Source organism: Cnephaeus nilssonii, assembly GCF_951640355.1.
Source record: "Cnephaeus nilssonii genome assembly, chromosome: 17".
In the NCBI taxonomy this organism is placed as follows: Eukaryota; Metazoa; Chordata; class Mammalia; order Chiroptera; family Vespertilionidae; genus Cnephaeus; species Cnephaeus nilssonii.
Window position 1 is genome coordinate 6,213,093 of NC_137088.1, and position 24,755 is coordinate 6,237,847.

General features: G+C 37.4%; 1 protein-coding gene across 1 annotated transcript in view; it reads left to right on the forward strand.

Annotated features, from left to right (window-relative positions):
* The window catches only part of OXSR1 (oxidative stress responsive kinase 1), a 77,526-nt gene that overhangs the window by 24,092 nt on the left and 28,679 nt on the right, over window positions 1-24,755 (forward strand). The window contains exons 4-7 of the mRNA XM_079794414.1: window positions 8,042-8,183; window positions 16,271-16,326; window positions 23,411-23,520; window positions 24,525-24,626. Of these exons, the coding sequence (XP_079650540.1) occupies window positions 8,042-8,183; window positions 16,271-16,326; window positions 23,411-23,520; window positions 24,525-24,626 (410 nt within the window). The remainder of the gene's footprint in view (window positions 1-8,041; window positions 8,184-16,270; window positions 16,327-23,410; window positions 23,521-24,524; window positions 24,627-24,755) is intronic.

Genomic DNA, 24,755 nt, shown 5'->3' on the forward strand with positions numbered 1-24,755 from the left:
AGGAAAAGTTACAGTTAAATAATTGTAAGTGTGTAGAGTGCCATGAAGAAGTATTAGGTGCCATGGGAATAAGTCAGGAGAACTTCACCTTATTGAGGGAGAATGGATGTGGTGGAGTTAACAAAGACTTCCCTCAGGAAGTGATATTCAGCTGAAACCAGTGGAGATGGCATCAGAGGAAGGATGGAGAAGGGATCTGGATAGAGGGAACACTGTACAGAGAATTGTCTGGAGGCAGGATGGAGGAGTGTGATGTGTCTTGGGAACTGATAGGGGAATCACAGCTGCAGCAGGGAGAGTAACAGGAGACCTTTTAATAATTAAAAAAATATATATAACCAAAATTGACAGAAGAATGTATAGGCTACCTTCTTTCACATCAACCTTTTCAGCCAAAATATTAAAAACAAATGCATATTTTTGATTTGGCAATATTGTACTGTTGTATAATTTAATACTAGTAAGCTAATTAAATTGTAAAATGAATTGCAACTGTCCTCTCAAACCTATCAACCACTGGACATCATAGTTAAAATAAGTTTCAGTGTGTCAATATTATTATTTCATAATGCTTCCTTGTAACTGTAATATCCTTATCTTTTGCTAATTAAAACTCTGATATCGAATAATGAGATTTATCAGTATAAGAAGTTATGTTTAGAAATTAGAAGCACTTTTGATCCACATAGCTATTTCTACAATTTATTAGCACCAAACTGCAATATAAGATTTTTAGAAATCAAAGCAATTAAGAAAACTTTTGAAAGGAAAGAGAAAAAGTACCTGTAGGCTTAGATGCTGCAACATGCTGAGGAAAAGAAGGGGAGACCTATCAGACCAAAATTTTTCAGTCAAGGGTGATGATCTTAGAGTGACATCAGAGGAATGGCGGTATAAGGGCACGTCTCTTCCTCTCCCCCTGACATTTCAACAAGTTAGCCATCTATAATTCAACAAAGAAGTCCCTGCTCAACACAGAAGCACCCCTGAGAGACCCGCACACTGAAACACCTAAAGGTGGGCATCCGGGAATAAACAAGGAGATGAGAAAGGAGGAAAGCACAGACTCAGCCATGCAGTGGGGAGCTTGTGGCTCAGATGGGAGCTCACAGCCCAGCCAGGAGAGGGGAGAAAGCCTATGGTAGCAGGCATTTCCTTTGGCCAGGAGGAACAGAGCGTGTGTGTGTGTGTGGGGGGGGGGGGGGCGGGGGGGAAGGGGGGGAAGGGGCGGGCAACCCAGCAGGGCGAGCTGCAGTGAGCAGAGCGGCGAGGGCGAACAGTGACTAAGTTTGCAGATGTCTGACAGAGCATGGGGTTCTGCTGTGCAGCTCCCCACTGCTGGGTCGGGCAGTGGTGTTTCAGACAAAGAAAGGAAACCAGAGAGCCCTGCCGCTGCTTAAACTCGCCTCCCGTTGCCCTTGGAGTTGGCTCCAGGAGCATATTATCTGTAAACCAAGAGCTGTTGCAATAGAATCACTGTTTCTGATTGCTAGGAGGGGTTCTTGGGTTGAAACCTCACAGAGGTCAGGGGTTGCCATTACGGTGAGGGCAAAACAAAACTCATTCCCAAGCAGCACTGCAGTACTGTCCTAAAGAAGCCAAGGAGGGTCAAATCTGGGAGACTACAGAGGTAAAAATCTTTCCATTCAGCACCATCTACTGGAACATAGTAGAAAGACCTCTTCAGAGATAAATGCAAAAACAAAGGAGGGCAGCAAATACAATGAAGAACCACAGTAACAACGATGACTAGAGAGAGTGAAAAAATCCCCAGAAAGCAGGCTGGAACACATGGAATTATGTGATATAAATGATAGATTTCAAGATTGCAGTTCTGAAAATACTCAACGAGATGCAATTCAGTGCACTCAGAAAACAGATCGATGAACAAAATAAATATTTCTCCATGGAAATTGAAACTTTCAAAAAGAATCAGAAATCCTGGAAATGAAGCATTCAATTAAGTAGATTAAGAGTGTACTGTTGAGCATAAAAAAAAAAAAAAAAAACAGAACAAACCAGTTAGAGGAAAGAACTAGTGATTTTGAAGATAGGAATCAAGAAATGATGTAGAGGGAAGAAGGGAGAGACCTGAGAATAAAGAAAAATGAAAGAGCTCTACAAGACTCTATGACTCCATCAGAAAAAGTAATATCAGAATCAGGCATTGCGGAGGAGGAAGAGAGGGAGCATAGAATGGAGAGTCCATTAAAACAAATAGTGGCTGAGAACTTCCCAAATCTATGGAAAGAACTAGAGCCTTGAATCCAAGAAGCAAACAGAACATCTAGTTACCTCAATCTAAAGAGGCCCTCTCCAAGGCATTGGTAATGAATCTGTCAAAAATTAATGACAAAGAAAAAATTCTCAAAGTAGCCAGGAAAAAGAAGGAAGTGACCTACAAAGGCAAACCCATCAGAATTTCATCTGACTTCTCAGCAGAAACTACAAGCTAGAAGAAAGTGGAACCAAATATTCAAATGTCTGAAAGAGAGAAATTACCAGCCATGAATGATATATCTGCAAAATTATTCTTTAAATATGAAGGAGAAATAAAGACATTCCCAGACATACAGAAAATGAGGGATTTTATCACCAGAAAACTTTTCATTGTAGGAAATACTCAAGGGAGTTATTCTACCTGAAACAAAGAACATTAAGGTCACAACACTACAAGTTAAGATCACCAAAAAACTTACAGCATAAACAGGGATAATTTGTGACAACAAAAACATACAAGGAAAAGGGGGAAGGTCCGAACTGGCAAAGAAAGATGAAGATCAGATGCGCTCAAAAGGAAACTCAACACCAAACGAACAATCAAAAAGTGTGCAGAGGCCCTAACTGGTTTGGCTCAGTGGATAGAGCATTGGCCTGCGGACTCAAGGGTCTCAGGTTTGATTCCGGGCAAGGGCATGTACCTTGATTGCGGGCACATCCTCAGGAGGGGGTGTGCAGGAGGCAGCTGATCGATGTTTCAAACTCTCTATCCCTCTTCCTTCCTCTCTGTAAGAAAATCAATAAAATATATTAGAAAAAAAAAAGTGTGCAGAGGACCTGAAAATACACCTCTCCCAAGAAGACATTGAACCAATAGGACACCTAGTATACAAAGCTACCCTACCAACTCAGGGAAGCAGCAAAAATGAGGAGACAAGGAAACAGATCACAAACAAAAGAAATGGAGGAGAATAAACGACTGGACATAGAGTTCAAAACCACGGTTATAAGGTTTTTCAAGAATTTCCTGGAAAAGGCCAATAAATTTAAATGAAACCCTCGAGGATATGAAAAAGGACCAACTAGAAATTAAACATACACTGACTGAAATAAAAAATGTTACACAGAGCCCCAACAGCAGACTAGAGGAACGCAAGAATCAAGTCAAAGATTTGGAATACAAAGAGGCAAAGGACACTTCTCCAGAGAAGCAAGAAGAGAAGAGAATTCAGAAAGTTGAAGATAGTGTAAGAAGCCTCTGGGACAACTTCAAGCATACCAACATCAGAATTATGGGGGTGCCAGAAGAAGAGGAAGAGCAAGGCACTGAAAACCTATTTGAAAAAATAATGACCGAAAACTTCCCCCACCTGGTGAAAGAAATAGACTTACAAGTCCAGGAAGCGCACAGAACCCCAAACAAAAGGAATCCAAAGAGGACCACACCAAGACACATCATAATTAAAATGCCAAGGGCAAAAGACAAAGAGAGAATCTTACAAGCAGCAAGAGAAAAACAGTTACCTACAAGGGAGCACCCATACGATTATCAGCTGATTTCTCAACAGAAACTATGCAGGCCAGACGGGAGTGGCAAGAAATAGTCAAAGTGATGAATAGCAAGAACCTACAACCAAGATTACTCTACCCAGCAAAGTTATGATTCAGAATTGAAGGGCAGATAAAGAGCTTTACAGATAAGAAAAAGCTAAAGGAGTTCATCACCACCAAACCAGTATTATATGAAATGCTGAAAGGTATTCTTGAAAAAGAGGAAAAAAGAAGAAAATAGTAAAGATAAAAATTATGAACAACAAATACATATCTATCAACAAGTGTTAGATTCACTTTTAGTGAATCTAAAAGTCAAGTGAATTAAAAATCTGAGGAACAGAATAAACTGGTGAATATAATAGAATCAGGGGCATAGAATGAGAGTAGATTGATAGTTCTCAGGGGGAAAGGGGTATCTGTGTGGGGGGTACGGGAAGAAACTGGACAAAAATCATACACCTATGGATGAGGACAGCGGGGGTGGCGGGGGGAGGTAAGGGCAGAGGGTGGGGGTGGGAACCGGGTGGAGGGGAGCTATGGGGGGAAAAAAGGAGAAACAATTGTAATAATCTGAACAATAAAGATTTATTAAATTAAAAAAAATTAAGAATAGAGCTACCATATGACCCAGCAATCCCACTCCTGGGTATATACCCGAAAAACCCGAAATCATGTATTTGCAAAGATACGTACATCCCTATGTTCATTGCATTATTCTCGGTGGAAACAACCAAAGTGTCCCACAATAGAGGACTGGATAAAGAAGATGTGGTACATATACAAAATGGAATACTACTCAGCCATAAGAAAGGATGAAATAGCACCATTGCAACAACATGGATGGACCTTGAGAACATTATGCTAAATGAAATAAGTCAGGAAAAGAACCATATGATTTCACTCATATGTGGGATATAAAACTGAAACTTATGAACACGTACAGCAGAATGGTGGTTGCCAGAGGGAAGAGGGCCCTAATATAAGGTGACAGGAGAAGATATGACTCTGGGTGGTGGGCACATGGTGCAGTATACAGATCTTGTAACATAGAAACCCACACGTGAAACCTGTAGGTTCACATGTTGGCCAATGTCACCCCAATCAACTTAATTTTTAAAAATGGATGATGATCTTAGTGGATTGATCATCCCTCCACTTATAAAAATTATATTGTTGGAGACTGAAATGGAAAAGACATTGTTATCCCAGGGGCTTCATGTGAAGCCTTGTTCAGAATATCTGTTCTGGATGTAGACTGGGGATGTGCATTGCTTTAACTTCCCCATTGATCATTAGATGATGCGAAATTAATAAAAATCTTCTAAGATTCCGAAAAGGAGTTCCTATTTCAAACTTCTTAAACTTTTTATGTGCCCTAGGGTCTCTGTTGATCTGTTTCCCTGACCCACCAGCCTGAAATTCTAGAAAGTCAGCAGTCGTGCCTTGTATATCTCAACATATTCTGTGGCACCCAGTTCTAGATATTGCATGGAATATGTTTTAATTGTTGAATGAATAAATTGTGTTAACTTTCAATTCCTAGTAGAAATTTCTTCTTCTGTATTTCTTATTTTAGATATTCTTTACATTACAACATGTAACTCAATTGGCATTTATACAGCTGTATTCTTACTAAGCATTTCTTATGTGGTCTGGATTTCTCAGAATAATGAACTATGTGGCTTGTTAGTGTAGTCACTTTGTTTTGAGGATTAATGTGTGATGGGTTAAACTAAGCAGAACTAAAGTTATCCCTTAGTCCTCCCCCTTTGTGGATGTCTGGTGAAGCCCAGCGTTAAAGAGGGGAAGTGAGATAATGTATGGAGAAGTTACCGAGTATCTGGAGCCTCCCTGGTTCTTTTCCTGCAGAGAGTACTAGTAAACCGCTTGTCTCCTGCTGGTGACCAGGCAGTGGCTGGCTTCCAGAGGGGGAAGAGCAGGTCTGGGAATCTTATTCTCCCTTATATGAACTTTCAACCAGTTTTCCCATTTTCAACCCTTTCCTTCAGTTCCCCCTCACTTCCCTTTTTGTGGTCCTTATATTCTGAGCCTTTCTGAAACTCTAGGTAGACATCACTTTTTCCTAATGGGCATACCTTTGGTAGACATTGAAGTTTCAGATCTCTCCATTCTGCGTAGTCAGTTACTTTCTCTTTTTCTGTTTTCCTTCTTCCAAAAAACTATTGTCTCTCTTCTGTTATCATTCTTGTTCTCTTCTTTGTTCTGGGTTTATGCCCCCCTTTTTAAAAAAATATATTTTATTGATTTTTTACAGAGAGAAAGGGAGAGGGATAGAGAGTTAGAAACATCGATGGGAGAGAAACATTGATCAGCTGCCTCCTGCACACTCCCTACTGGGGATGTGCCCGCAACCAAGGTACATGCCCTTGACTGGAATTGAACCCGGGACCTTTCAGTCCACAGGCCGACGCTCTATCCACTCAGCCACACCAGTTAGGGCGGGTTTATGCCCTTTTTATTTAAAAAAATTTTTTTAACATGAAAACTGTTTTTTTTTTTTAAATATATTTTTATTGATTTCAGAGAGGAAGGGAGAGAGAGAGAGAGAAACATGAGGGATGAGAGAGAATCATTGATCGGCTGCCTCCTGCATGCCCCCAACTGGGGATCGAGCCTGCAATCCAGGCATGTGCCCTTGACCGGAATCGAACCCAGGACTCTTCAGTCCACAGGCTGATGCTCTATCCACTGAGCCAAACCAGCCAGGTCTTTATGCCCCCCCACCTTTTTAATATATTTTATTGATTTTTTACAGAGAGGAAGGGAGAGGGATAGAGAGTTAAAAACATTGATGAGAGAGAAACATTGATCAGCTGCCTCCTGCACACCTCCCACTGGGGATGTGCCCGCAACCAAGGTACATGTCCTTGACCGGAATCGGACCTGGGACCCTTCAGTCTGCAGGCTGACACTCTATCCACTGAGCCAAACCGGTTAGGGTGCTTTATGCCCTTTTTAAAAAAATTAACTTTAGCCCTGCCAGTGTGGCTCAGGAGTTGAGTGTCAACCCATGAACCGAGAGGTCACTGGTTCAATTCCTGGTCAGAGCACAGCCTGGGTTGTGGGCCTAATCCCTGGGTTGCGGTGTACAGGAGACAAGCGATTGATGTTTCTATCTCTCTATCCCTCTCTCTTACTCTCTCTAAAATCAATAAAAACACTTTTTTAAAAATCAAGTTTATCAAGTTACTGGATTTCAAGTGGGAGTTAAAGTGAACATGGGTTCAACCCTCCCATGTTTTCATCTAGACTGCTTCTTTTCATCTATTTGGAAGTACATTTTTTCTTTTTAAGTGTGAAATATAAAGCATCCACCAGGGCAGGTTTTCAACAAAAGCGGTGTTTGTTTTAATTTTAATCTTGATCATGAAGGTCTTGTGCCGGGAAATGGGCACCCAGTCTTTTCAGTGCAGTTCATGTTCTGTTTCAGAGTTCTTGGTACAATTTCTAATATCAGAGATGGTTTTATTTTGGTTCTGTGATCTTCCTGAGCCAGGTGCTGCCAGAAGTCTTACAAATCTCTGGCAAACTTACAAATTATAATAGTTATGGTAGTCAGCATTCTATGATTTAATTACCATATGGACATCTTTCCCCTCCCCCTGATTTTTAGTAGGAGCATTATTTCCCACCCTGGGAAGAATGGGATTGATAATACATCTGGGCTATTATTTAAAGAGAACTACCATTTTTATTTTTTCATATTTTTCTTTGCCTTTCCTATTGTATTTCTTTTTAAAAATTTTTATTTCTATTATTTATTAACCTGAAACATAATTTTAATTCTTAAGTCAGTTTGAATACACATATGACTTTTTCTTTCCAAGTATTCTGTAATTTGACTTGCATTTCAATTTTTTTTCTCTACTCACATAATATTGTATACTGTAATCTGATATTGGAACTTAAATTGGTTTGTGATACCTTATGTTAAAGTGTTAATTGATGGGCATGATTAACCTAAGTATTCTTCAGAGGTGGTTAAAAATTCTCTATTAATTCTCATAAATCTGAAGATGATGCTTGTTTAACACTACTCTTTGGATATTAGCAGGCTACTTTCTGTTTTAGATTAGAATTGAGAATAAATTATTAATCTTAAACTTCTGTATTTCTTTATATTTGCTGTTTTTTCCTTTATTTCCCAAACAATTTATCAAAAGGTTTACATATAATTTGATTTCAGAATGTCTCCGAATCATTGAATTAGTTAAAATTTTATGGGAAAACTGTCTTCTGTTTTCAGGCTCTGTTCTGGATATTATTAAGCACATTGTGGCGAAGGGGGAACACAAAAGTGGAGTCCTAGACGAACCTGCCATTGCTACAATCCTCAAAGAAGTGTTGGAAGGGTTGGAATACCTGCATAAAAACGGACAGATTCACAGGTACGTCAAAGGCAATTCCCTTATCTTTTGGATGAGTGCAGTGGTAGTTGTGCTCTATCATTTCATTGAGGCCATTTCCTATTCTTTTGCGGAGTTAATCATAATCTGAGTGTTAACATGGTTCTTTGCATTACTAGTTTTCATACATTGTGGTTAGGGTTTTAATTACACAGCTAGTGTTTTAAAATACAAAAACAGGAAAAATTCCCAATTTTTTATCAGGAGGCAGTCACTGCAATCACTGATAACATTTTTGACTATTCCTTCTTAGTCTCTTTCATGTGCTAAAAAATATTTAAAATAAACCTGTATATATAATGTTGTCTCTTTTTTTGTTTGTTTCTTTTACATCTTGAATATTTTCTCAAATTATTAAAAGCTCTTTGTAAAATAATATTTTTAATTAAAACTTAAAAAAATAAAATAACACTTAAAAAGCTATGTAACATAGTTATACAATAATAGTAGGGGATTTTAATATGCCACTCAGATTAGTGAATAGATCATCCAGACGACCATAGAAAATTAATAAGGAAATAATGACCTTAAATGTCACATTAGACCAGATGGACTTGATAGATATTTATGTAACATTTCATCCAACAAACACAGAATACACATTTTACAAGTGCATACAGAACATTCTCCAAAATAGATCATTTATTAGGCAGCAAAACAAGCCTTCATAAATTCAAGAAAATTGAAATCATATCAAGCATCTTTTCCAACCACAATGGCATAAAACTAGAAATCAACTACAGGAAGAAAACTGGAAAAAAACACAAATACGTGGAGACTAAATAACATGCTATTAAACTAACGAATGGATCAAAGAGGAAATTAAAACAGGAAATAAACTATCTTGAAACAAATGAAAAGGAAAACACCAACTTTTCAAAATTTGCAACAAAACCAGTTTAAGAGGGAAGTTCATAGCTATCCATGCAAGAAAAATTCCAAATAGCTCTAACTCTACACCTAAAGGGACTAGAAAAAGAGGAAACAAACTCAAAGTAAACAGAAGGAAAGAAATAGAAATAGTTATAATCAGAGCAGAAATAAATAAAGTAGAAATATAAAAAAAGAAAAATCAATAAAACTAAAGTTGGTTTATTGAAAACATAGATAAAATTAGCAAATCTTTAACCAAACTCATCAAAAAAAAACAAAAAAACTAAGAGCCCAAATAAGTAAAATTATAAATGAAAGGAATGTTACAACTGACATCTCTGAAATACAAAGAATCACGAAAGAGTAGTGCAAACAATTATATGCCAACACATTTGACAGTGTAGAAGAAATGGGTAAATTTCTAGAAGTATATAACCTTCTAGGATTGAATCATGAAGAAATAGAAAATCAGAACAGACCAGTTACTAATAAGGAGACTTAATCAGTAAAAACCTCTCAGCAAAGAAAAGTCCAGGATCAGATGTCTTCCCTGGAGAAGTCTACCAAATTTTTAAGAAAAACTAACAATAATCCTTCTCAAACTCTTCCAAAAAATAGAAGAGGAGGGAACACTTCCAAACTCATTTTAAGGGCTGGCATTTCGCTGATACCAAAGCTAGACAGGACACTACAAGAAAAAATTTACAGACCAATATCCCTGATGAATGTAGATGCAAAAATCCTCAACAGAATATTAGTAAACTGAATTGAATAATGCATTAGGATCATACCATGATCAAGTGAGATTTATTTCAGGGATGCAAGGATGGTCCAACATTTGCAAATCAATCAATATGATATACTACATTAACAAAATGAATAACAAAAATCTTATGATTATCTCAATAGATTAAAAAAAAAGCATTTGACAAAATTCAACATCCTTACATGATAAAAACTCTCAACAAACTGGGTATAGTGGTAATATACTTAACATAATAAAGACCATATATGACAAACCCACAGCTTATGTCATACCCAACAGTGAAAAGCTGAAAGCTTTTTCTCTAAGATCAGGAACAAGACAATACTGCCCACTCTTACCATTTTTACTTATTTATTTTTATTAACATTTTATAAACAAGTGTTAAATTCCTATAGCATCTCATCAACGTTATAATGAAATGATGTTGAATGAAAGGCATTAATACAGGACCTGCTGTAGTTGATAACAATATATTGTATTATTGCAATTTGCTAAGAGAATAGAATTTAAATGTTCTCACCAAAAAAAATGTAAATATGTAAGGTGATAGATGTGTTAAGTTACTCGATGGGGGTGGAATGCTTTCTCAATATATACCTATATCAAACCATCACATTTTTGTTATACACTTAAAATATCTTAGTTTTGTCAGTTATATCTGAATTTTAAAAAAATCACCTACTAAATCCTAATCCCTCAACAAACAGACAAGCAAAAGCCCAGAAAACTAACTGATTGAAGATCATCTACCAAGTTGTAAAACTGAGGTTTTAAGGAGTAATTAGAATATGGAGGGGGAAAGCAAGTTTTTTTGTAGAGAAGCAAGAAAGGTGCTAAGAGTTCTGAATTTTCAAAACCAATCTCAGAATTCTCCTTGTTTAGTAACATTGATTTAAAGTAGTTCTTATAATTAAATAAATATGTCAAAGTGAACTGCCCACGCCCCCCAGAAAAAGAAATGTTAAATATTTAGTTTAAGATGCCTAAATGTAGTGCGTTTGCCAGCTTTTGTTTTGATTTTTTTCTTCTCTTGCCCTTTTTCAAATTTTCCATAAACTATGCTGATTGATGAATCATAAAAATGTCATGGGGAGAAACTTGTGTTCTGCATTAATGAGAAAGTCAAGCATGTCTGTGATATTTGTAACTTTGGTGCAATAGTGACATGTGAGAAATGGCATTAAGCTGAGAAAAACAGAACTCACCTTCTTGCTATTTAAAGGTGGATGGAGGATTTAACTGTCGGGGCTGCTGGGTTGCTTGATATTCTTTGTGGCGAGTAACAACAGTTCTTTCATCAAGGACCATATTGACGCCAGATATTTAGTTACAAATCTTCTTCTTGAAAGGTCAGTTGTCCTGCTGTGTGTAAAGTGTCCAGTGAGTCCTTTGACTGCATGGCATTCCTCTGCTTTCACTCCCGCAAGCTCTTCTACAGATTGCACTTGTGGTTTCAAAAGGGAACACGAATTGATTATCTGGTGAATCGATCAGGAAAGGTGAAAGTTCTACTGAAAATGCATGACTGTCCCTTCATTTATGAAAGACACAAACTTAGAAAACATCATTTAAATAGGTAAAAGTTTAAATAGCACAAGATATATATGATAAAAAACAAGTCTTCTCAATATCAACTGTGACTAAATTATGTTGATACCATGTACTCTTGACATGATGTGATGAAAATGGCACTTTGCTTCGGTGGTTTTTCTTCCAAGAACTTATAACACCAGTCTAATCACAAGAGAAACATACAAACCCATCAGATGGTCATCCTGTGGAAAACTAGACCCTTATTCCTCAAAATTGTGAAGGTCATCAAAAACAAGGAAAGTCTTGCCGGGTTGGCGTGGCTCAGTGGTTGAGCGTTGACCTATGAACCCAGAGGTCACGGTTCTATTCCTGGTCAGGGCACATGCCTGGGTTGTGGGCTCAATCCCCTGTGTGGGGCGTGCAGGAGGCAGCCGATCAATGATTCTCTCTCATTATTGATGTTTCTATCTCTCTCTCCCTCTCCCTTCCTCTCAAAAATCAATAATAAAAATATATTTTTAAAAAAGCAACAAGGAAAGTCAAACTGTCGCAGATAAGAGGGGCGTAAGGAGAAATGACAACTAAATGTAATATAGTATACTGGATGGGATCCTGGGACAGAAAAAGGGCATTTAGTGAAAACTAAAAAAATCTGAATAAATGGTAGACTTTAGTTAATAGTAACACATCAATACTGGTTCATTAATTGTGGCAAAAGTGTCATACCAATGTAAGATGTTAATAATAAAGGAAATTGAGTATAAGGTGTATGAGAACTCTGTACTATCTTCTCAATTTCTATATAAATTTCAAACTGTTCTGAAAAAATAAAATAGTCTTCTTCCTTCCCTGAACCTCTAGACCAAGCATGTCAAACTCAAAGGCTAACACGGCCAAATAAACGAGATTTAAGTTTATGTGGGCTGCAAAAAAAACGAAAGCTTCAATTTTCATAAAAATGTAGGTTTATTTCGATAGAGACATGCTGAATACAAAGGGCTGAAATAAATGAGTAATCAACATAAAATAATAGAACATTTTAATAAAAATTAATATTTTTCTTGGATATTATCTTACCAGACACTGAATAACTGCACAAATTAATAACTGTAATGCAAATAAATTTATTTTTCTTGTTCTCCAAAAGTGAAATATTTCCTGTTGCGCACACCAAACACGTCAGTACAAGACTAATGACGTAGCAATCAGCTGCTAAAATATTCTCTGCTAGTATTAGTGGAGAGAAATGGTGCACCTGTGTGTAATGCACATAAGGGAAATGAATGCAACATGATTACAGTAATCAGTCATTGGCGAACGTTGTAGTTCGTTATTAATAATTATGTATAACAAGATATTGTAAAAATTAAGTTATGAAATTTTTATTAAAATATTTCTTACATACCGTTCATTATATTGGCTAGGCCACAAAAATATTCGTTGTGGGCCACATGTGGCCTGTAGGCCACGAGTTTGACATGCTTGGTCTTACCATTTTCTTGTGACTCCTTTGAGAGATTTTAGGCCAATATCAACATAATTTATATATCCCTCTTCTTTTTGCTTAAAAAAACAAAAACAAACCCAGGCAAATGGCAACATATTACATATAATATTCTTCACTTAAGAATATATTTGGAGCCTGGCTGGTGTGGCTCAGTGGTTGAGCCGACCTATGAACCAGGAGGTCACGGTTTGATTCTTGGTCAGGGCACATGCCTGGGTTGCGGGCTCGATTCCTGGGGGCATGCAGGAGGCAGCCAATCAATGATTATCTCTAATCATTGATGTTTCTATCTCTGTCTGAAATCAATCCTATATAATAAAAGCTTAATATGCAAATTGACCAAACGGCAGAATGACTGGCAGAACGACCAGTCGCTGTGACATGCACTGACCACCAGGGGGCAGACGCTCAATGCAGGAGCTGCCCACAGGCCCCAGGCCAGCCAAGGCAAGTGCCAGCGAGGGCCCCCCAATTGCCCTGCCGGTTGCCCCACAGATAGGCTCTGATCGCCGGCCAGGTCTAGGGACCCTACCCATGCAAGAATTTCATGCACCAGGCCTCTAGTAAAAATATATTTTAAAAAAAGAATATATTTGGTGATTGCTTCATGTTAACACATATATTCATTAGTATTCATAGTATTTCATTATATAGCTTTACCACTGTCTAACTGGTCTCCTATTGATGCGTAGTTAGGGTTATCCTATTAGACTATATTCTGTTGGTTTATAACGCTAACATTTGGAATAGAGTTAGGAATTGGGAGTTGGAATAATGGGGAGGGAGCAATCAAGTTTTATTTTGGTATTTAGTTAGATTGCTTGATTTAATACTGCACTTCTCTCCAGAAGCAATCAAATTTTATTTGTAACTGTTTTGTTGAATTTATTCATTTATTTAATATCACACTTATCTCCATAAGAGGATCTGTTTGTTTACTTAAATCTATTTGATAAATATCTGGGTTACTATGTTCTAATCATAATATTAAGTAAGTAAGTGCTGGTGATACAGAAATGTATTATGATATAGTCCCATGTATGGCTCATGATGAAATGAGAGAGAAAGACCCAGAAATACAGTCATGTTTCTATGATCTGTGTATACTGTATTACACCCTGCTGTTAAAAACAGCGGAGGAAGTAACTAAACTATACATTGGTTTTTCCATTGAATTTTAGGTGCCATTCCAGATGAGCTCAGATAAAAAGGGAGTTGGAGGTTCATGGTTGACTCAGTTGAATGATCTTTGTCACCAAGGGAAGGGAATGTCCTCAGTTTTCTCCTGTTCATAGTATCTAGAGTCAGAGACTTCAGGTTTGTAGAGCAAAGTGAGTTAGCCTCCACTGTAAGTCAGCCTCTGGGAAAATGTCCTGTAAATTGTTTGGACTTATAAGCAGTACAAATAATAACATAATTTTCTTATGCTTTAGTGTATATTCAGGAAACATTTAGTATATACTCTGGTAGGGTGATGCTGTCTCAGATCTTCTTATGGAAGTAAGTGTGATATTAAATAAATCCAACAGAACAGTTAAATACAATTTGATTGCTTCTGGAGAGAAGTGCAGAATTAAATCAAGAACTCTAACTAAAAACCAAAAGGTGTGTACTCTGGTATAGTGATGCTGCTGCACGCAGTTGTGAAACTGTTGTTCACTGTTACCAAGGAATGGTTACGTCTAAAGATGCACAGGGAAAGGATAAAGAGTTGTGCTTTTCACTGGTTCCTTTTCTCCACGAGGTAGTCTTGCTTTTCTTTCTTGTCTAGATCCAAGGGCTGGCTCTCTTTTATTTATTTAATTATGTTTAATTTTAATTACAAAATAAATAGATGAGTCTAGTCCCACAAGCTATTAAAACATCATTCCCGCCAAAAACGGTTTGGCTCAGTGGATAGAGCATCGGCCTGCGGACTGAAAGGTCCCAGGTTCGATTCCGGTCAAGGGCATGTACCTTGGTTGCAGGCACATCCCTGGTAGGGGGTGTGCAGGAGGCAGCTGGTCGATGTTTCTCTCTCATCAATGTTTCTAGCTTTCTATTCCTCTCCCTTCCTCTCTGTAAAAAATCAATAAAATATATTTTTAAAAAACCACAAAAAAACATCATTCCCCTTAACTTCAGTCCCACTCCTCTCCACAAAAGGGACCTACTCATTGCTCTTCGTTTGCTGTATATAGAAAGGAGAGGGTGTGTGCGTGTGTATGTGCACGCGTGTGTGTATATACATGCACGTGGGCACGCAAGATGCACTGTTCTGCTTGATTTGTTTACTTAGCAGTATGTATTAGAGGGAATTTCAAGTCACAGTGTTGATTGACCTTGTTCCATTTTGTGGATATAACAGAATTAATTTAACCTTTCTGCTGTTGCTGGCTTTCTTAGGCTGTTATCATTTGGGGTTGTTATTACAAGCTAGAGGCCCGAAAGTCGTTTAAGAGTAGGCCTTCCTTCCCCCCGACTGCCAGCACCAGCTTCCCTCTGGCACCTGGGACCTGGGCTTCCCTCACAGCCCCAGCTTCATCTGGAAGGTTGTCTGGAAGGACATCCGGTCTAATTAGCATATTACGCTTTTATTATTATGGACAATGCTTCAGTGAACCCCCTTGTTCATTACCTGTATGTTGTGAGAGTTTCTCCAGGTTTTCAAGAAGTGGATTTACTACTTGCAGAATTTAATGATTTTAAATTTTGTGAGATACCACTAACATATTGTTGCATGAGAAAAAGAAAGTTGTATATTGAAGTGGATAGAATGATATCATTTATGTTGGAAGAAAAACCCAGATACGTTATAGGAACAAATTCCATTAGTCAGAATGATAACAATTGGAAATTTGGAGAGAATGCTAGATCTGAGAATAGTAGTGAAAGAGACTTTGGCCTTTTCAGTGATGTTTAGATTTCTATAACAAGAATGTATTCATGTTTTGCTTGAGCTACTATAGTCATCAAAGAAATATAGAGGTGTTTGAATAATTTATATCTGTCTTTATGCTATAATCATAGAATAATCCCTGTTTTCAACCACATACTGACCATTTAAAAATTTTGATCATATATTAGGTTTTAGAAAAAAAAAATCAATGTATTTCACAAAATAGAATTGGGTGAGGATCACATTCTTTGGTCACTATTATTATCCCAATCGAACATTTAATCACCTCGGGTTTTAAAACTATATGTTATTCTAGCTTTCTGTTTATAATGGTTGGATTCTAGTACAGGTGACTAAAATTTTTAAAATTTTACTATTGGCCTTAATACCCTTTAATGCAAAATAAAGCACTTCATTAGCTATGTTGTATGAATATAGTGAACAATTTCTTAAAGTATGTGACTCCAAAGAATACGTGTTATTTTAATATGTAACTTTTGTTTTTCTTAAAGAGATGTGAAAGCTGGAAATATTCTTCTTGGAGAAGATGGTTCAGTACAGATTGCAGGTAATGATTAGTATTTCTTTTATTTTGATTTAATGGTCAGTAGAATCACATTACCCATCTTTACATTTTCTTAGTCAATTTGCTCTTCTCTTCCCTGGGTCATTTCTAGTCAAGCATTCTATATTGGCACATCCCTGCTGACTCTCAAGATATTCTTCACTTCTTAGTATTCATTTTCAATCTTAGACATTTTTCTGACTATTACTCATCACCTTCTAGATATCCACTCCTAATCCCCCACTAGGGTCTTTTTCTATGGTTTCTAATAGCATTCTGTACTGTTTTTTAAAGGAGAAGTAGTCAAGAAACCTCATTATGTTTAAGAATAAAATGCTATAGAAAGGTGATGTAGAGCTGCTTCTATACTGGGGGACATGGGGGATTTGCCAATTAGGAAGAGTCATTTGATAGGTGGAAGTGCGCTTTTGGGAGACTCAGAGCTGAAGAGTTGGTGTCCAGGGTCTGCCAAAGGTGGCTATCCTGGTGAAGTAACCCTTGCTTCCGGCCGAGAATCCAGAATGGTGGAACACAGGCTTGTGGAGCAAGCAGATTATCTGAGAAAACCTCAGCTTAGGCCATGTACACTGTTGCAACAGTCGGATGTTTGGCAGGAGGAAGATAATCACTCAAAACCTAATCCTTTCTTCAGCATAAAAGATAACTTAGGTGTACATTTTCATGTCCTAAGGTAAGGGAGTATTTTAACCAAGCCACATAACGTTCTAATATAAAGGAAAAGATTGATAAATTTGACTCTTAAAATTAGCAACCTTTATTCATCAAAAGAGGAATCAACAGTGTATCACCATGAATAAGTAAAAAGCAAACCACAGAGTATAGAGAAGGTATTTGCAGCATGAATACTGATAAAGGGCTCAAATTTAGAATATATAAAGGACTCATTAAGAAAAAAATCTGATTAGAAAATAGACATAAGGTTTCTCAAATGAAGACATTAAAACATAAGTATAAAAGGTGTTCAACCTCACTAGTAATCAGTTAAAAACAAAGTAAAATATCATTGGGATACCATGTCATACTGATTCAGTTGGCTTACACATCTAATAATACCAGTTGTTAGTTTGAATGTAAAGCAAGGAAAAAAATCTCATACTCTGATCGTGAAAGTATAAATTAAGTTAAAGATATTCATATCCTAAAACTTTGGCTTTTAGATGGCATGGCCTAGAGAAACTCATGCTTATGTGTGCCGTGGTGCTCATAAGCATTGAGAAAGTTTAAAACAGTCCCCAGCCCTTCATTAATATACTGGGTAAATAACTTGTGGTTAATTTATACATTAGAATACTATCTAGTTGAAATTGAATAGAATTACAACAACATACAAAAACATTAATAAATTATAAAGATAGAGGATGAAATAAGCCAGTCAAATTAGATTACAGGGGCCCGAAGAAGTAGGTTTACAGTTTGTATATGGAATGTGATTCCATTATATAAGTTGAACATCAGGGACAATTGTCTATATTGCTTAGAGAAGCAAAATGAGGTGAAAAAAAATAAAGCAGAGGATTGTGATAAAATAGTGAATAGAATTATTACCAGGAATCTGTCTTCCCACCTAGACAGAAATTGAACTGGCAGAATCTGATGTACAGCAGGGTTCTAGAATAACATTTTGTCTGTCATTTCATTATAATATAGATGAGATGCTGTAGGAACTTAACTCTTTTTTATATCAATTAGCTTATGGTAAAATTGGTTTCATTATACATTGTTTTACTTAAAGTCACAGAACCTGTTGATGATGTTAAGTGAGGACTTACTGTAACTGTTTTAAAATTCTGTGGACCATTAGAGGCTTGAAAATTCTAGGGAAGGTCTTAGATTGCAAATTGTGCTTAATTTGGTCAATTTCAGAGCCAAATTTCTCACCCATCAGCCACTGTACACAGCTGTGCATGTTTTGGAATGGTTTGCACACAACTTGTGGGAATCATAGTGGGCAAAAATGATCTGTTCTCCAAATATCATGTATCTGTGTTCTGATCAGTGATTGCTGCTTTGGATCTCAAAGGTGCAGGCAAAAAGACAAACAGCCATTATGGTTGTTACACCCCACCCCACCCCCCACCCCCCGCCCCGTGATTTCCAGGCAACTTAATAGGCCAGCACCCTTTTCCTTCCCTTCATTTTTCTCGTCTTTCCCCTTTTGGAGCCAGACATTAAAGACTAGGACATTAAAAAACAACCTACATTTACAGGGAAAATTGGAAAGTGACTGCACATGCCAAGGGAAAAGTGCAGAAAAGATCTGAGAAGACTTTTTAAGTTTACATCTCAGGCTGATGCTTGACACAGTCTACAAGAAACAAAACATTTACAAAAAACAGCAAACCCTGGAAATGGGGTAGAATCTGATCTCCACAGTTGCCATATTATTAGATTTAAATCTCCAGTTTTCAACAACAACAAAATTACAAGGCATTTAATGAAACTGCAAAGTGTGATCTATTCAAAGGAAATGCATAAATCAACAGAAACTGTCAGTGAAAAAGACCTGAAGGCAGATCTGCTGTACAAAGATTTTAAAACAGCCATCTTAAAGATGCTCAGAGAAGTAATGGATGCTATACAGAAACCAAAGAAAACAATGTCTGAACAAAATGGAACTATTAATAAAGAGAGAAAGCCTAAAAGAAATAATGGAGCAAAAAGTACAATAACTTGTACTGTGACATGAAAAATTTACTGGAAGATTCACTTGCAGATTTGAGTTGGCAGAAGAAAGAATTGGTGATCTTGGAGATAGGGAGATGAAAATTAGCAATATAATGAATAGAAAGGAAAAGGGCTGAAGAAAAGTGAACAGAGCTGAGGGAGTAGTTAGACACCAGTAAGTGGACCAACATACACATTGTGGGAAGTCCAGAAAGAGAAGAGAGAAAAGAGCAGAGAGAGTATTTAATGAAATAATGGCTGAAAACTCCCCAAATTTGATGAAAGACATGAATATAAACATCTAAGAAGCTCAATGACCACCAAGTATGAAAAACCCTAAGAGACACATTGTAATCAAATTTATGAAAGCCAGAGACAAGAATCTTGAGAGCAGCAAGAAAGAAATGACTTGTCACAAGGGATACTGAATAATGTCAGCAGATTTCTTACGAGAAACTTCGGAGGCCAGAAAGCAGTAGGGCGATATATACAAGTGCTAAAAGAAAAGAATTGTCAACCAAGAATCCATTATCTAATAAAACTTCATCAAAAGTGAGGGATAAATTAAGACATTCCCAGATAAGTAAAAACTGAGGAATATGTTTCCACTTGGCCTGCCCTGCAAGAAATGCTCAAGGGAGACCTGCAAAGTGAAATGAAAAGATGCTAGACAATAACTCCAAGCAGTATGAGGAAATAAAGACCTCAATAAAGGTAAATACATGGGCAAGTATAAAAGCTGTTATTATAAGTGTTATTGCAACAATGGTTTGTAGCTCTACTTCTTGTGTTTTCTACATGATTTAAGAAACTAATACACTATTAGAAACAGTTACTGGTCTAAAAGTTAGTATCACAGTAACATTAGTTTATAACTTCGTCTTGTCTACATAATTTAAGAGACTAATGCATTTAAAAGAATTGTTCATTTATGGTTTTGAACACACACTGAATTAAGATGTGCTTTTGTAACAATAATCAAAAAGAGTGGGAACAGGGCTATACAGGAGAAGAGTTTTTCTGTCTTGAAGGTAAGTTGATATAAATTCAAATTAGAGTGTTATAATTTTAGAATGGCAAGTCTAACCCCTGTGGTAGCCACAAAGAAAATAGTGTAAATATAGACAAAACCCAACTAAACACAAAACACAAAAGTAATGTAGGAGATGAGGGAAAATCTATTAGACATAAAGAAGATAAGTAATACAATGACAGAAGTCTCATCATATCAGTAATTGCTTTAAATGTAAATGGGTTAGCTCTCCAGTCAAGACAGAGATTGGCAAAGTGGATAAAAACACATGATCCAGTTATATACTGTTTATACAGGTTTTCTCACTATCCTGATGTAGAGCATTTTTATGAAATCTTTCATAAGCCAAAACGGCTTAAAGCAAAGAATATCCCTTGCTTTCAAGAATGTTAACTTTAGCCACTTGCTCTCACCAAAAACCTACATTGGTATAATAACAGCTTTTTTTGTAAAAGTGAAAACCCTCTACAGAAAAAAATACACACAACCCCCCCCCCCCCCCCCCCCGCTACAGGTTTCTTTTAGTTAGTAAAAACAGGTACTCAATGTAGTCTTTTGTATTATGCAAACTAGAAAGTGGGTGATACCTGTAGTGTTAAAATGTCAGTACTACCCGAAGTGATCTACAGATCCAGTGCAGTCACTATCAAAATCCCAATAATTTCTCCTTTTTTTGTAGAAATAGAAAAACCCATCCTAAAATTCATATGGAATCTCAAGTAACCTCAAGCAAAACAATCTTGAAAAAGAATGAACAAAGCTGGAAGAATGACATTTCCTGTTTTTAAGACTTACTGCAAACGACAGTAATAAAAGTAGTATGTTATGTATGCCCTGGCCGGTATGACTCAGTGTTTGAGCCTTGACCTAATAACTAGGAGGTCACAGTTTGAATCCCGGTTAGGGCACATGCCCAGGTTGCTGGCTCAATCTCCAGTAAGGGGGGGAGTTCAGGAGGCAACCAATCAAAGATTCTCTCTCATCATTGATGTTTCTCTTTCTCCCTCTTCCTTCCTTTATGAAATCATTTAAGACATATATATATTTTTAAAAAGAGTATGTTACGGGCATAAAGGTAGTCGGAGACAGATGAAATAGGAAAGAGAGTCCAGAAATAAACCCTCACATACAGAGTGTGGCAAAAAGAGGTTTATGGTTGGTTGTATGGAAAAATACAATCATCTATAATAATAAAAGGGTAATATGCTAATCAGACCGGACGTCATTCCAGACATCCTTCTGGACAAAGCCCAGGTCTCAAGTGCCTGCCGGCGGCCAGAGCAAAGCCCGGGTCCTGGGTGCCTGGCAGCGGCTGGAGGGAAGCCTGGGTCCTGGGTGCCAGAGAGAAGCTGGTCCCTGTAGCCGGGTGTAGGAAGGCCTACTCTTGCATGAATTTCGTGCATTGGGTCTCTAGTTAAAAAATAAAAGTGCGAGAATAAATTGTATTTCCCTTACTCACAACTGTAAACCTGCTTTTGCCCACCCTGTATATGGTTAAATTATTTTGACAAAGGTACCAAGTCTATTCAAGGACAAATGGTGATGAGAAAACTGCATATTCCCATGAAAAAGAATGAAGTTGGACCCTTATCTAACACCATATACAAAAATTAACTCAAAATGGATCTAAGATTGAAACATAAGACCTAAACAATAAAATTCTAAGAAGAAAACATAGAAAAAAAAGTTTTATGACATTGGATTTGGCAATGATTTCTTAGATATGATGCCAAAGGCATGGCTTAACAGAAGAAAAAGTAGAAAAATTGGCCTTTATGAAAATTAAAAATTTTGTGCGTAGACACTACCAAAAGAGTAAAAAGGCAACCCATTAAATGGGAGAAAAGATTTGCAAGTCATATACCTGATAAGAGACTAATAATATCCAGAATTTACGGAGAACTCTTAAAACTTAACATAAAAAAGAACAAGGTGTTTAAAAATGGAGTTGAATAGACATTTCTCCAAAGAAGATAAACAAGGGGCCAGTAAGCACATGAAAAGCTGCTCAACATCACTAATCATCAGGGAAATGCAAATCAAAACTACGAGGAAATTCTACCTCATATCCACCAGGATTGACTATCAAAAGAAAATCCCCAAACCCAGAAAATAACAAGGATATGGAGAAATGGGAATCCTTGTTTACTGTTGGTGGAAATGTAAAATGGTACAGCTGCTGTGGAAAACAGTATGGCAGTTCCTGAAACATTTAAAATACTATAGGATCCAGCAGTTCCACTTTTGAGTATATACCCAAAGAACTGAAAGCAGGGACTCAAACAGATGTTTGTACACCCATTTTTATAGCAGCATTATTCATAGTGGCTAAACCATGGAAGCAAACCAAGTGTTCCATCAATGAAATAATCAATACACAAAGTGTGGTATATACATACAATGGAATATTATTTATTTTATAAAGGAAGGATATTCTGATATCCTACAACATGGATGAATCTTGAGGACATTATACTAAGTGAAATAAGCCAGTTATAAACAGAGAAATGCTGTATTAATTGTACATTTCTCTGTTTATAACTGGCATAAGAAAGTAGAATGCTGATTGCCAGGGCTGCTTGGAGAGGGCAGTGGGGAATTATTGTTTAACTAGAGGCCCAATGCATGAAATTCGTGCAAGAGTAGGCCTTCCTTCCCCCGGCTGCCAGCACTGGCTTCCATCTGGCACCTGGGATCCGGGCTTCCTGCCAGCTGCCAACAGGCACCTGGAACCTGGGTTTCCTTCCGACACTGGCTTCATCTGGAATGACGTCCGGTCTAATTAGCATATTACCCTTTTATTATAGATAGACTAGAGGCCCAATGCACGAAATTTGTGCAAGGGGCTCAGCCCTCGCAGCCATGACGGTTTGCCTCGGCCCTCACAGCCCCGGCTTTGTCCGGAGGTCCTTCGGCTGTCTGGTTTAATTAGCATATTACACTTTTATTATTATAGATGAGTATGCAGTTTCAGTTTGGGAAGATAAAGTGAAAAGAATAGAGTGGAGCAAGGAGGAAGATCTAAGATTATGATGATGTGTTGAGGAGGAGAGGAATGGAATGAAGGACCTGTTAAGCTGTGTTTTAATTTGGTCCAGAAGTTCTGCAGAGGCTCAGTTTACTTTCTAGTTGGCCCATGTCTGCTGGGATGCATACTTTTTGCTTCTTGTGTAGCAATGCCCGTGCCCTGGCCTTTGTTTTTCTCTACTTGAATAAAACTTGCTTTGTTCTCACACACACAAAAAAAGTTCAGCAAGAAGAACAGAAGATGTCATGCTGTTTGCATATAGAACTATAACTACATTACGTTCCTATTCATTTATGTTACTTACTGTACTTTTAATACCTTGCTGTTATTTTCTGTTTCAGACTTTGGTGTTAGTGCTTTTTTAGCAACTGGTGGTGATATTACCCGAAATAAAGTGAGAAAGACCTTTGTTGGAACCCCTTGCTGGATGGCACCTGAAGTTATGGAACAGGTACTGTGTGTTTTAAAATGGTTTCGGGTTTTGTTATGAAGTTGAAAAACACTGGGTAATGTTTGCTTCTGTTGGTATACTAGGTTAGGTTTGGGAAATACACATATCTGTTCCTTGGTTAAGACTTTTGTCCTCCCTTAAAAACCCCCAAAAAGAAACTAGAACTTTACGAAGGACACATGCAACTAGGATTTATACTAAAGACAACCTAAGGAATAATACTAGTATAATGAAGATTGGTTTAGTAATATTTTTCTTAATACAAATTAAATGATCTAATCTTTTTAAAAAATATGTTTATATTGATGTCAGAGTGGGAAAGAGAGATAGAAACATCAGTGATGAGAATCATCGATTGGCTGCCTCCTGCACACCCCCTAACCAGGAATTGAACCCTGACCTCCTGATTCATAGGTCAACACTCAACCACTGAGCAACACTGACCAGGCATTATGACCAATTTTATATTTTTATCCCAGTTGTTTTTCATATGGAATTTATTAATCTTGCTTTTGTTTACTTATATAATATTTCTTTAAGTGAATGTACCATATTTAACGATTTCCCATTGTTGGTGAACATTCATTCAGTTTGCTTTTATTTTTTCCTGTTCCCAAGTATATTTAGCTTTTCTTTTTTTTTAAAATATATTTTATTGATTTTTCACAGAGAGGAAGGGAGAGGGATAGAGAGCTAGAAACATCGATGAGAGAGAAACATCGACCAGCTGCCTCCCGCACACCCCCCACCGGGGATGTGCCCACAACCAATGTACATGCCCTTGACTGGAATCGAACCTGGGACCCCTGAGTCCGCAGACCGACGCTCTATCCACTGAGCCAAACCCGTTTCGGCGTATATTTAGCTTTTGCCTACTTTAGGTTATATGATTGGTTTAAAGCTCATGAACACTTCCATGTTTCTTGACACATGTTGGAAGCTACTTTTTTAAAGTGCTTTGAGGCTGGTCAAGGTAATCATGTACATCTTTCTATTTTCTACAGGTCCGAGGGTATGATTTCAAAGCTGATATCTGGAGTTTCGGGATCACAGCGATTGAACTAGCCACAGGGGCTGCTCCTTATCATAAGTATCCGCCAATGAAGGTGAGGCTTATACCCCAAGTACTACCCCAGCTTCTGTACCAGTTCCATTTTAGAACCTTTCTCCATTTGACTTTTTTACTCATGGAATTCTGCCCTGCATTCCTTCTGACTCTTGTGGCAGTTAAAATC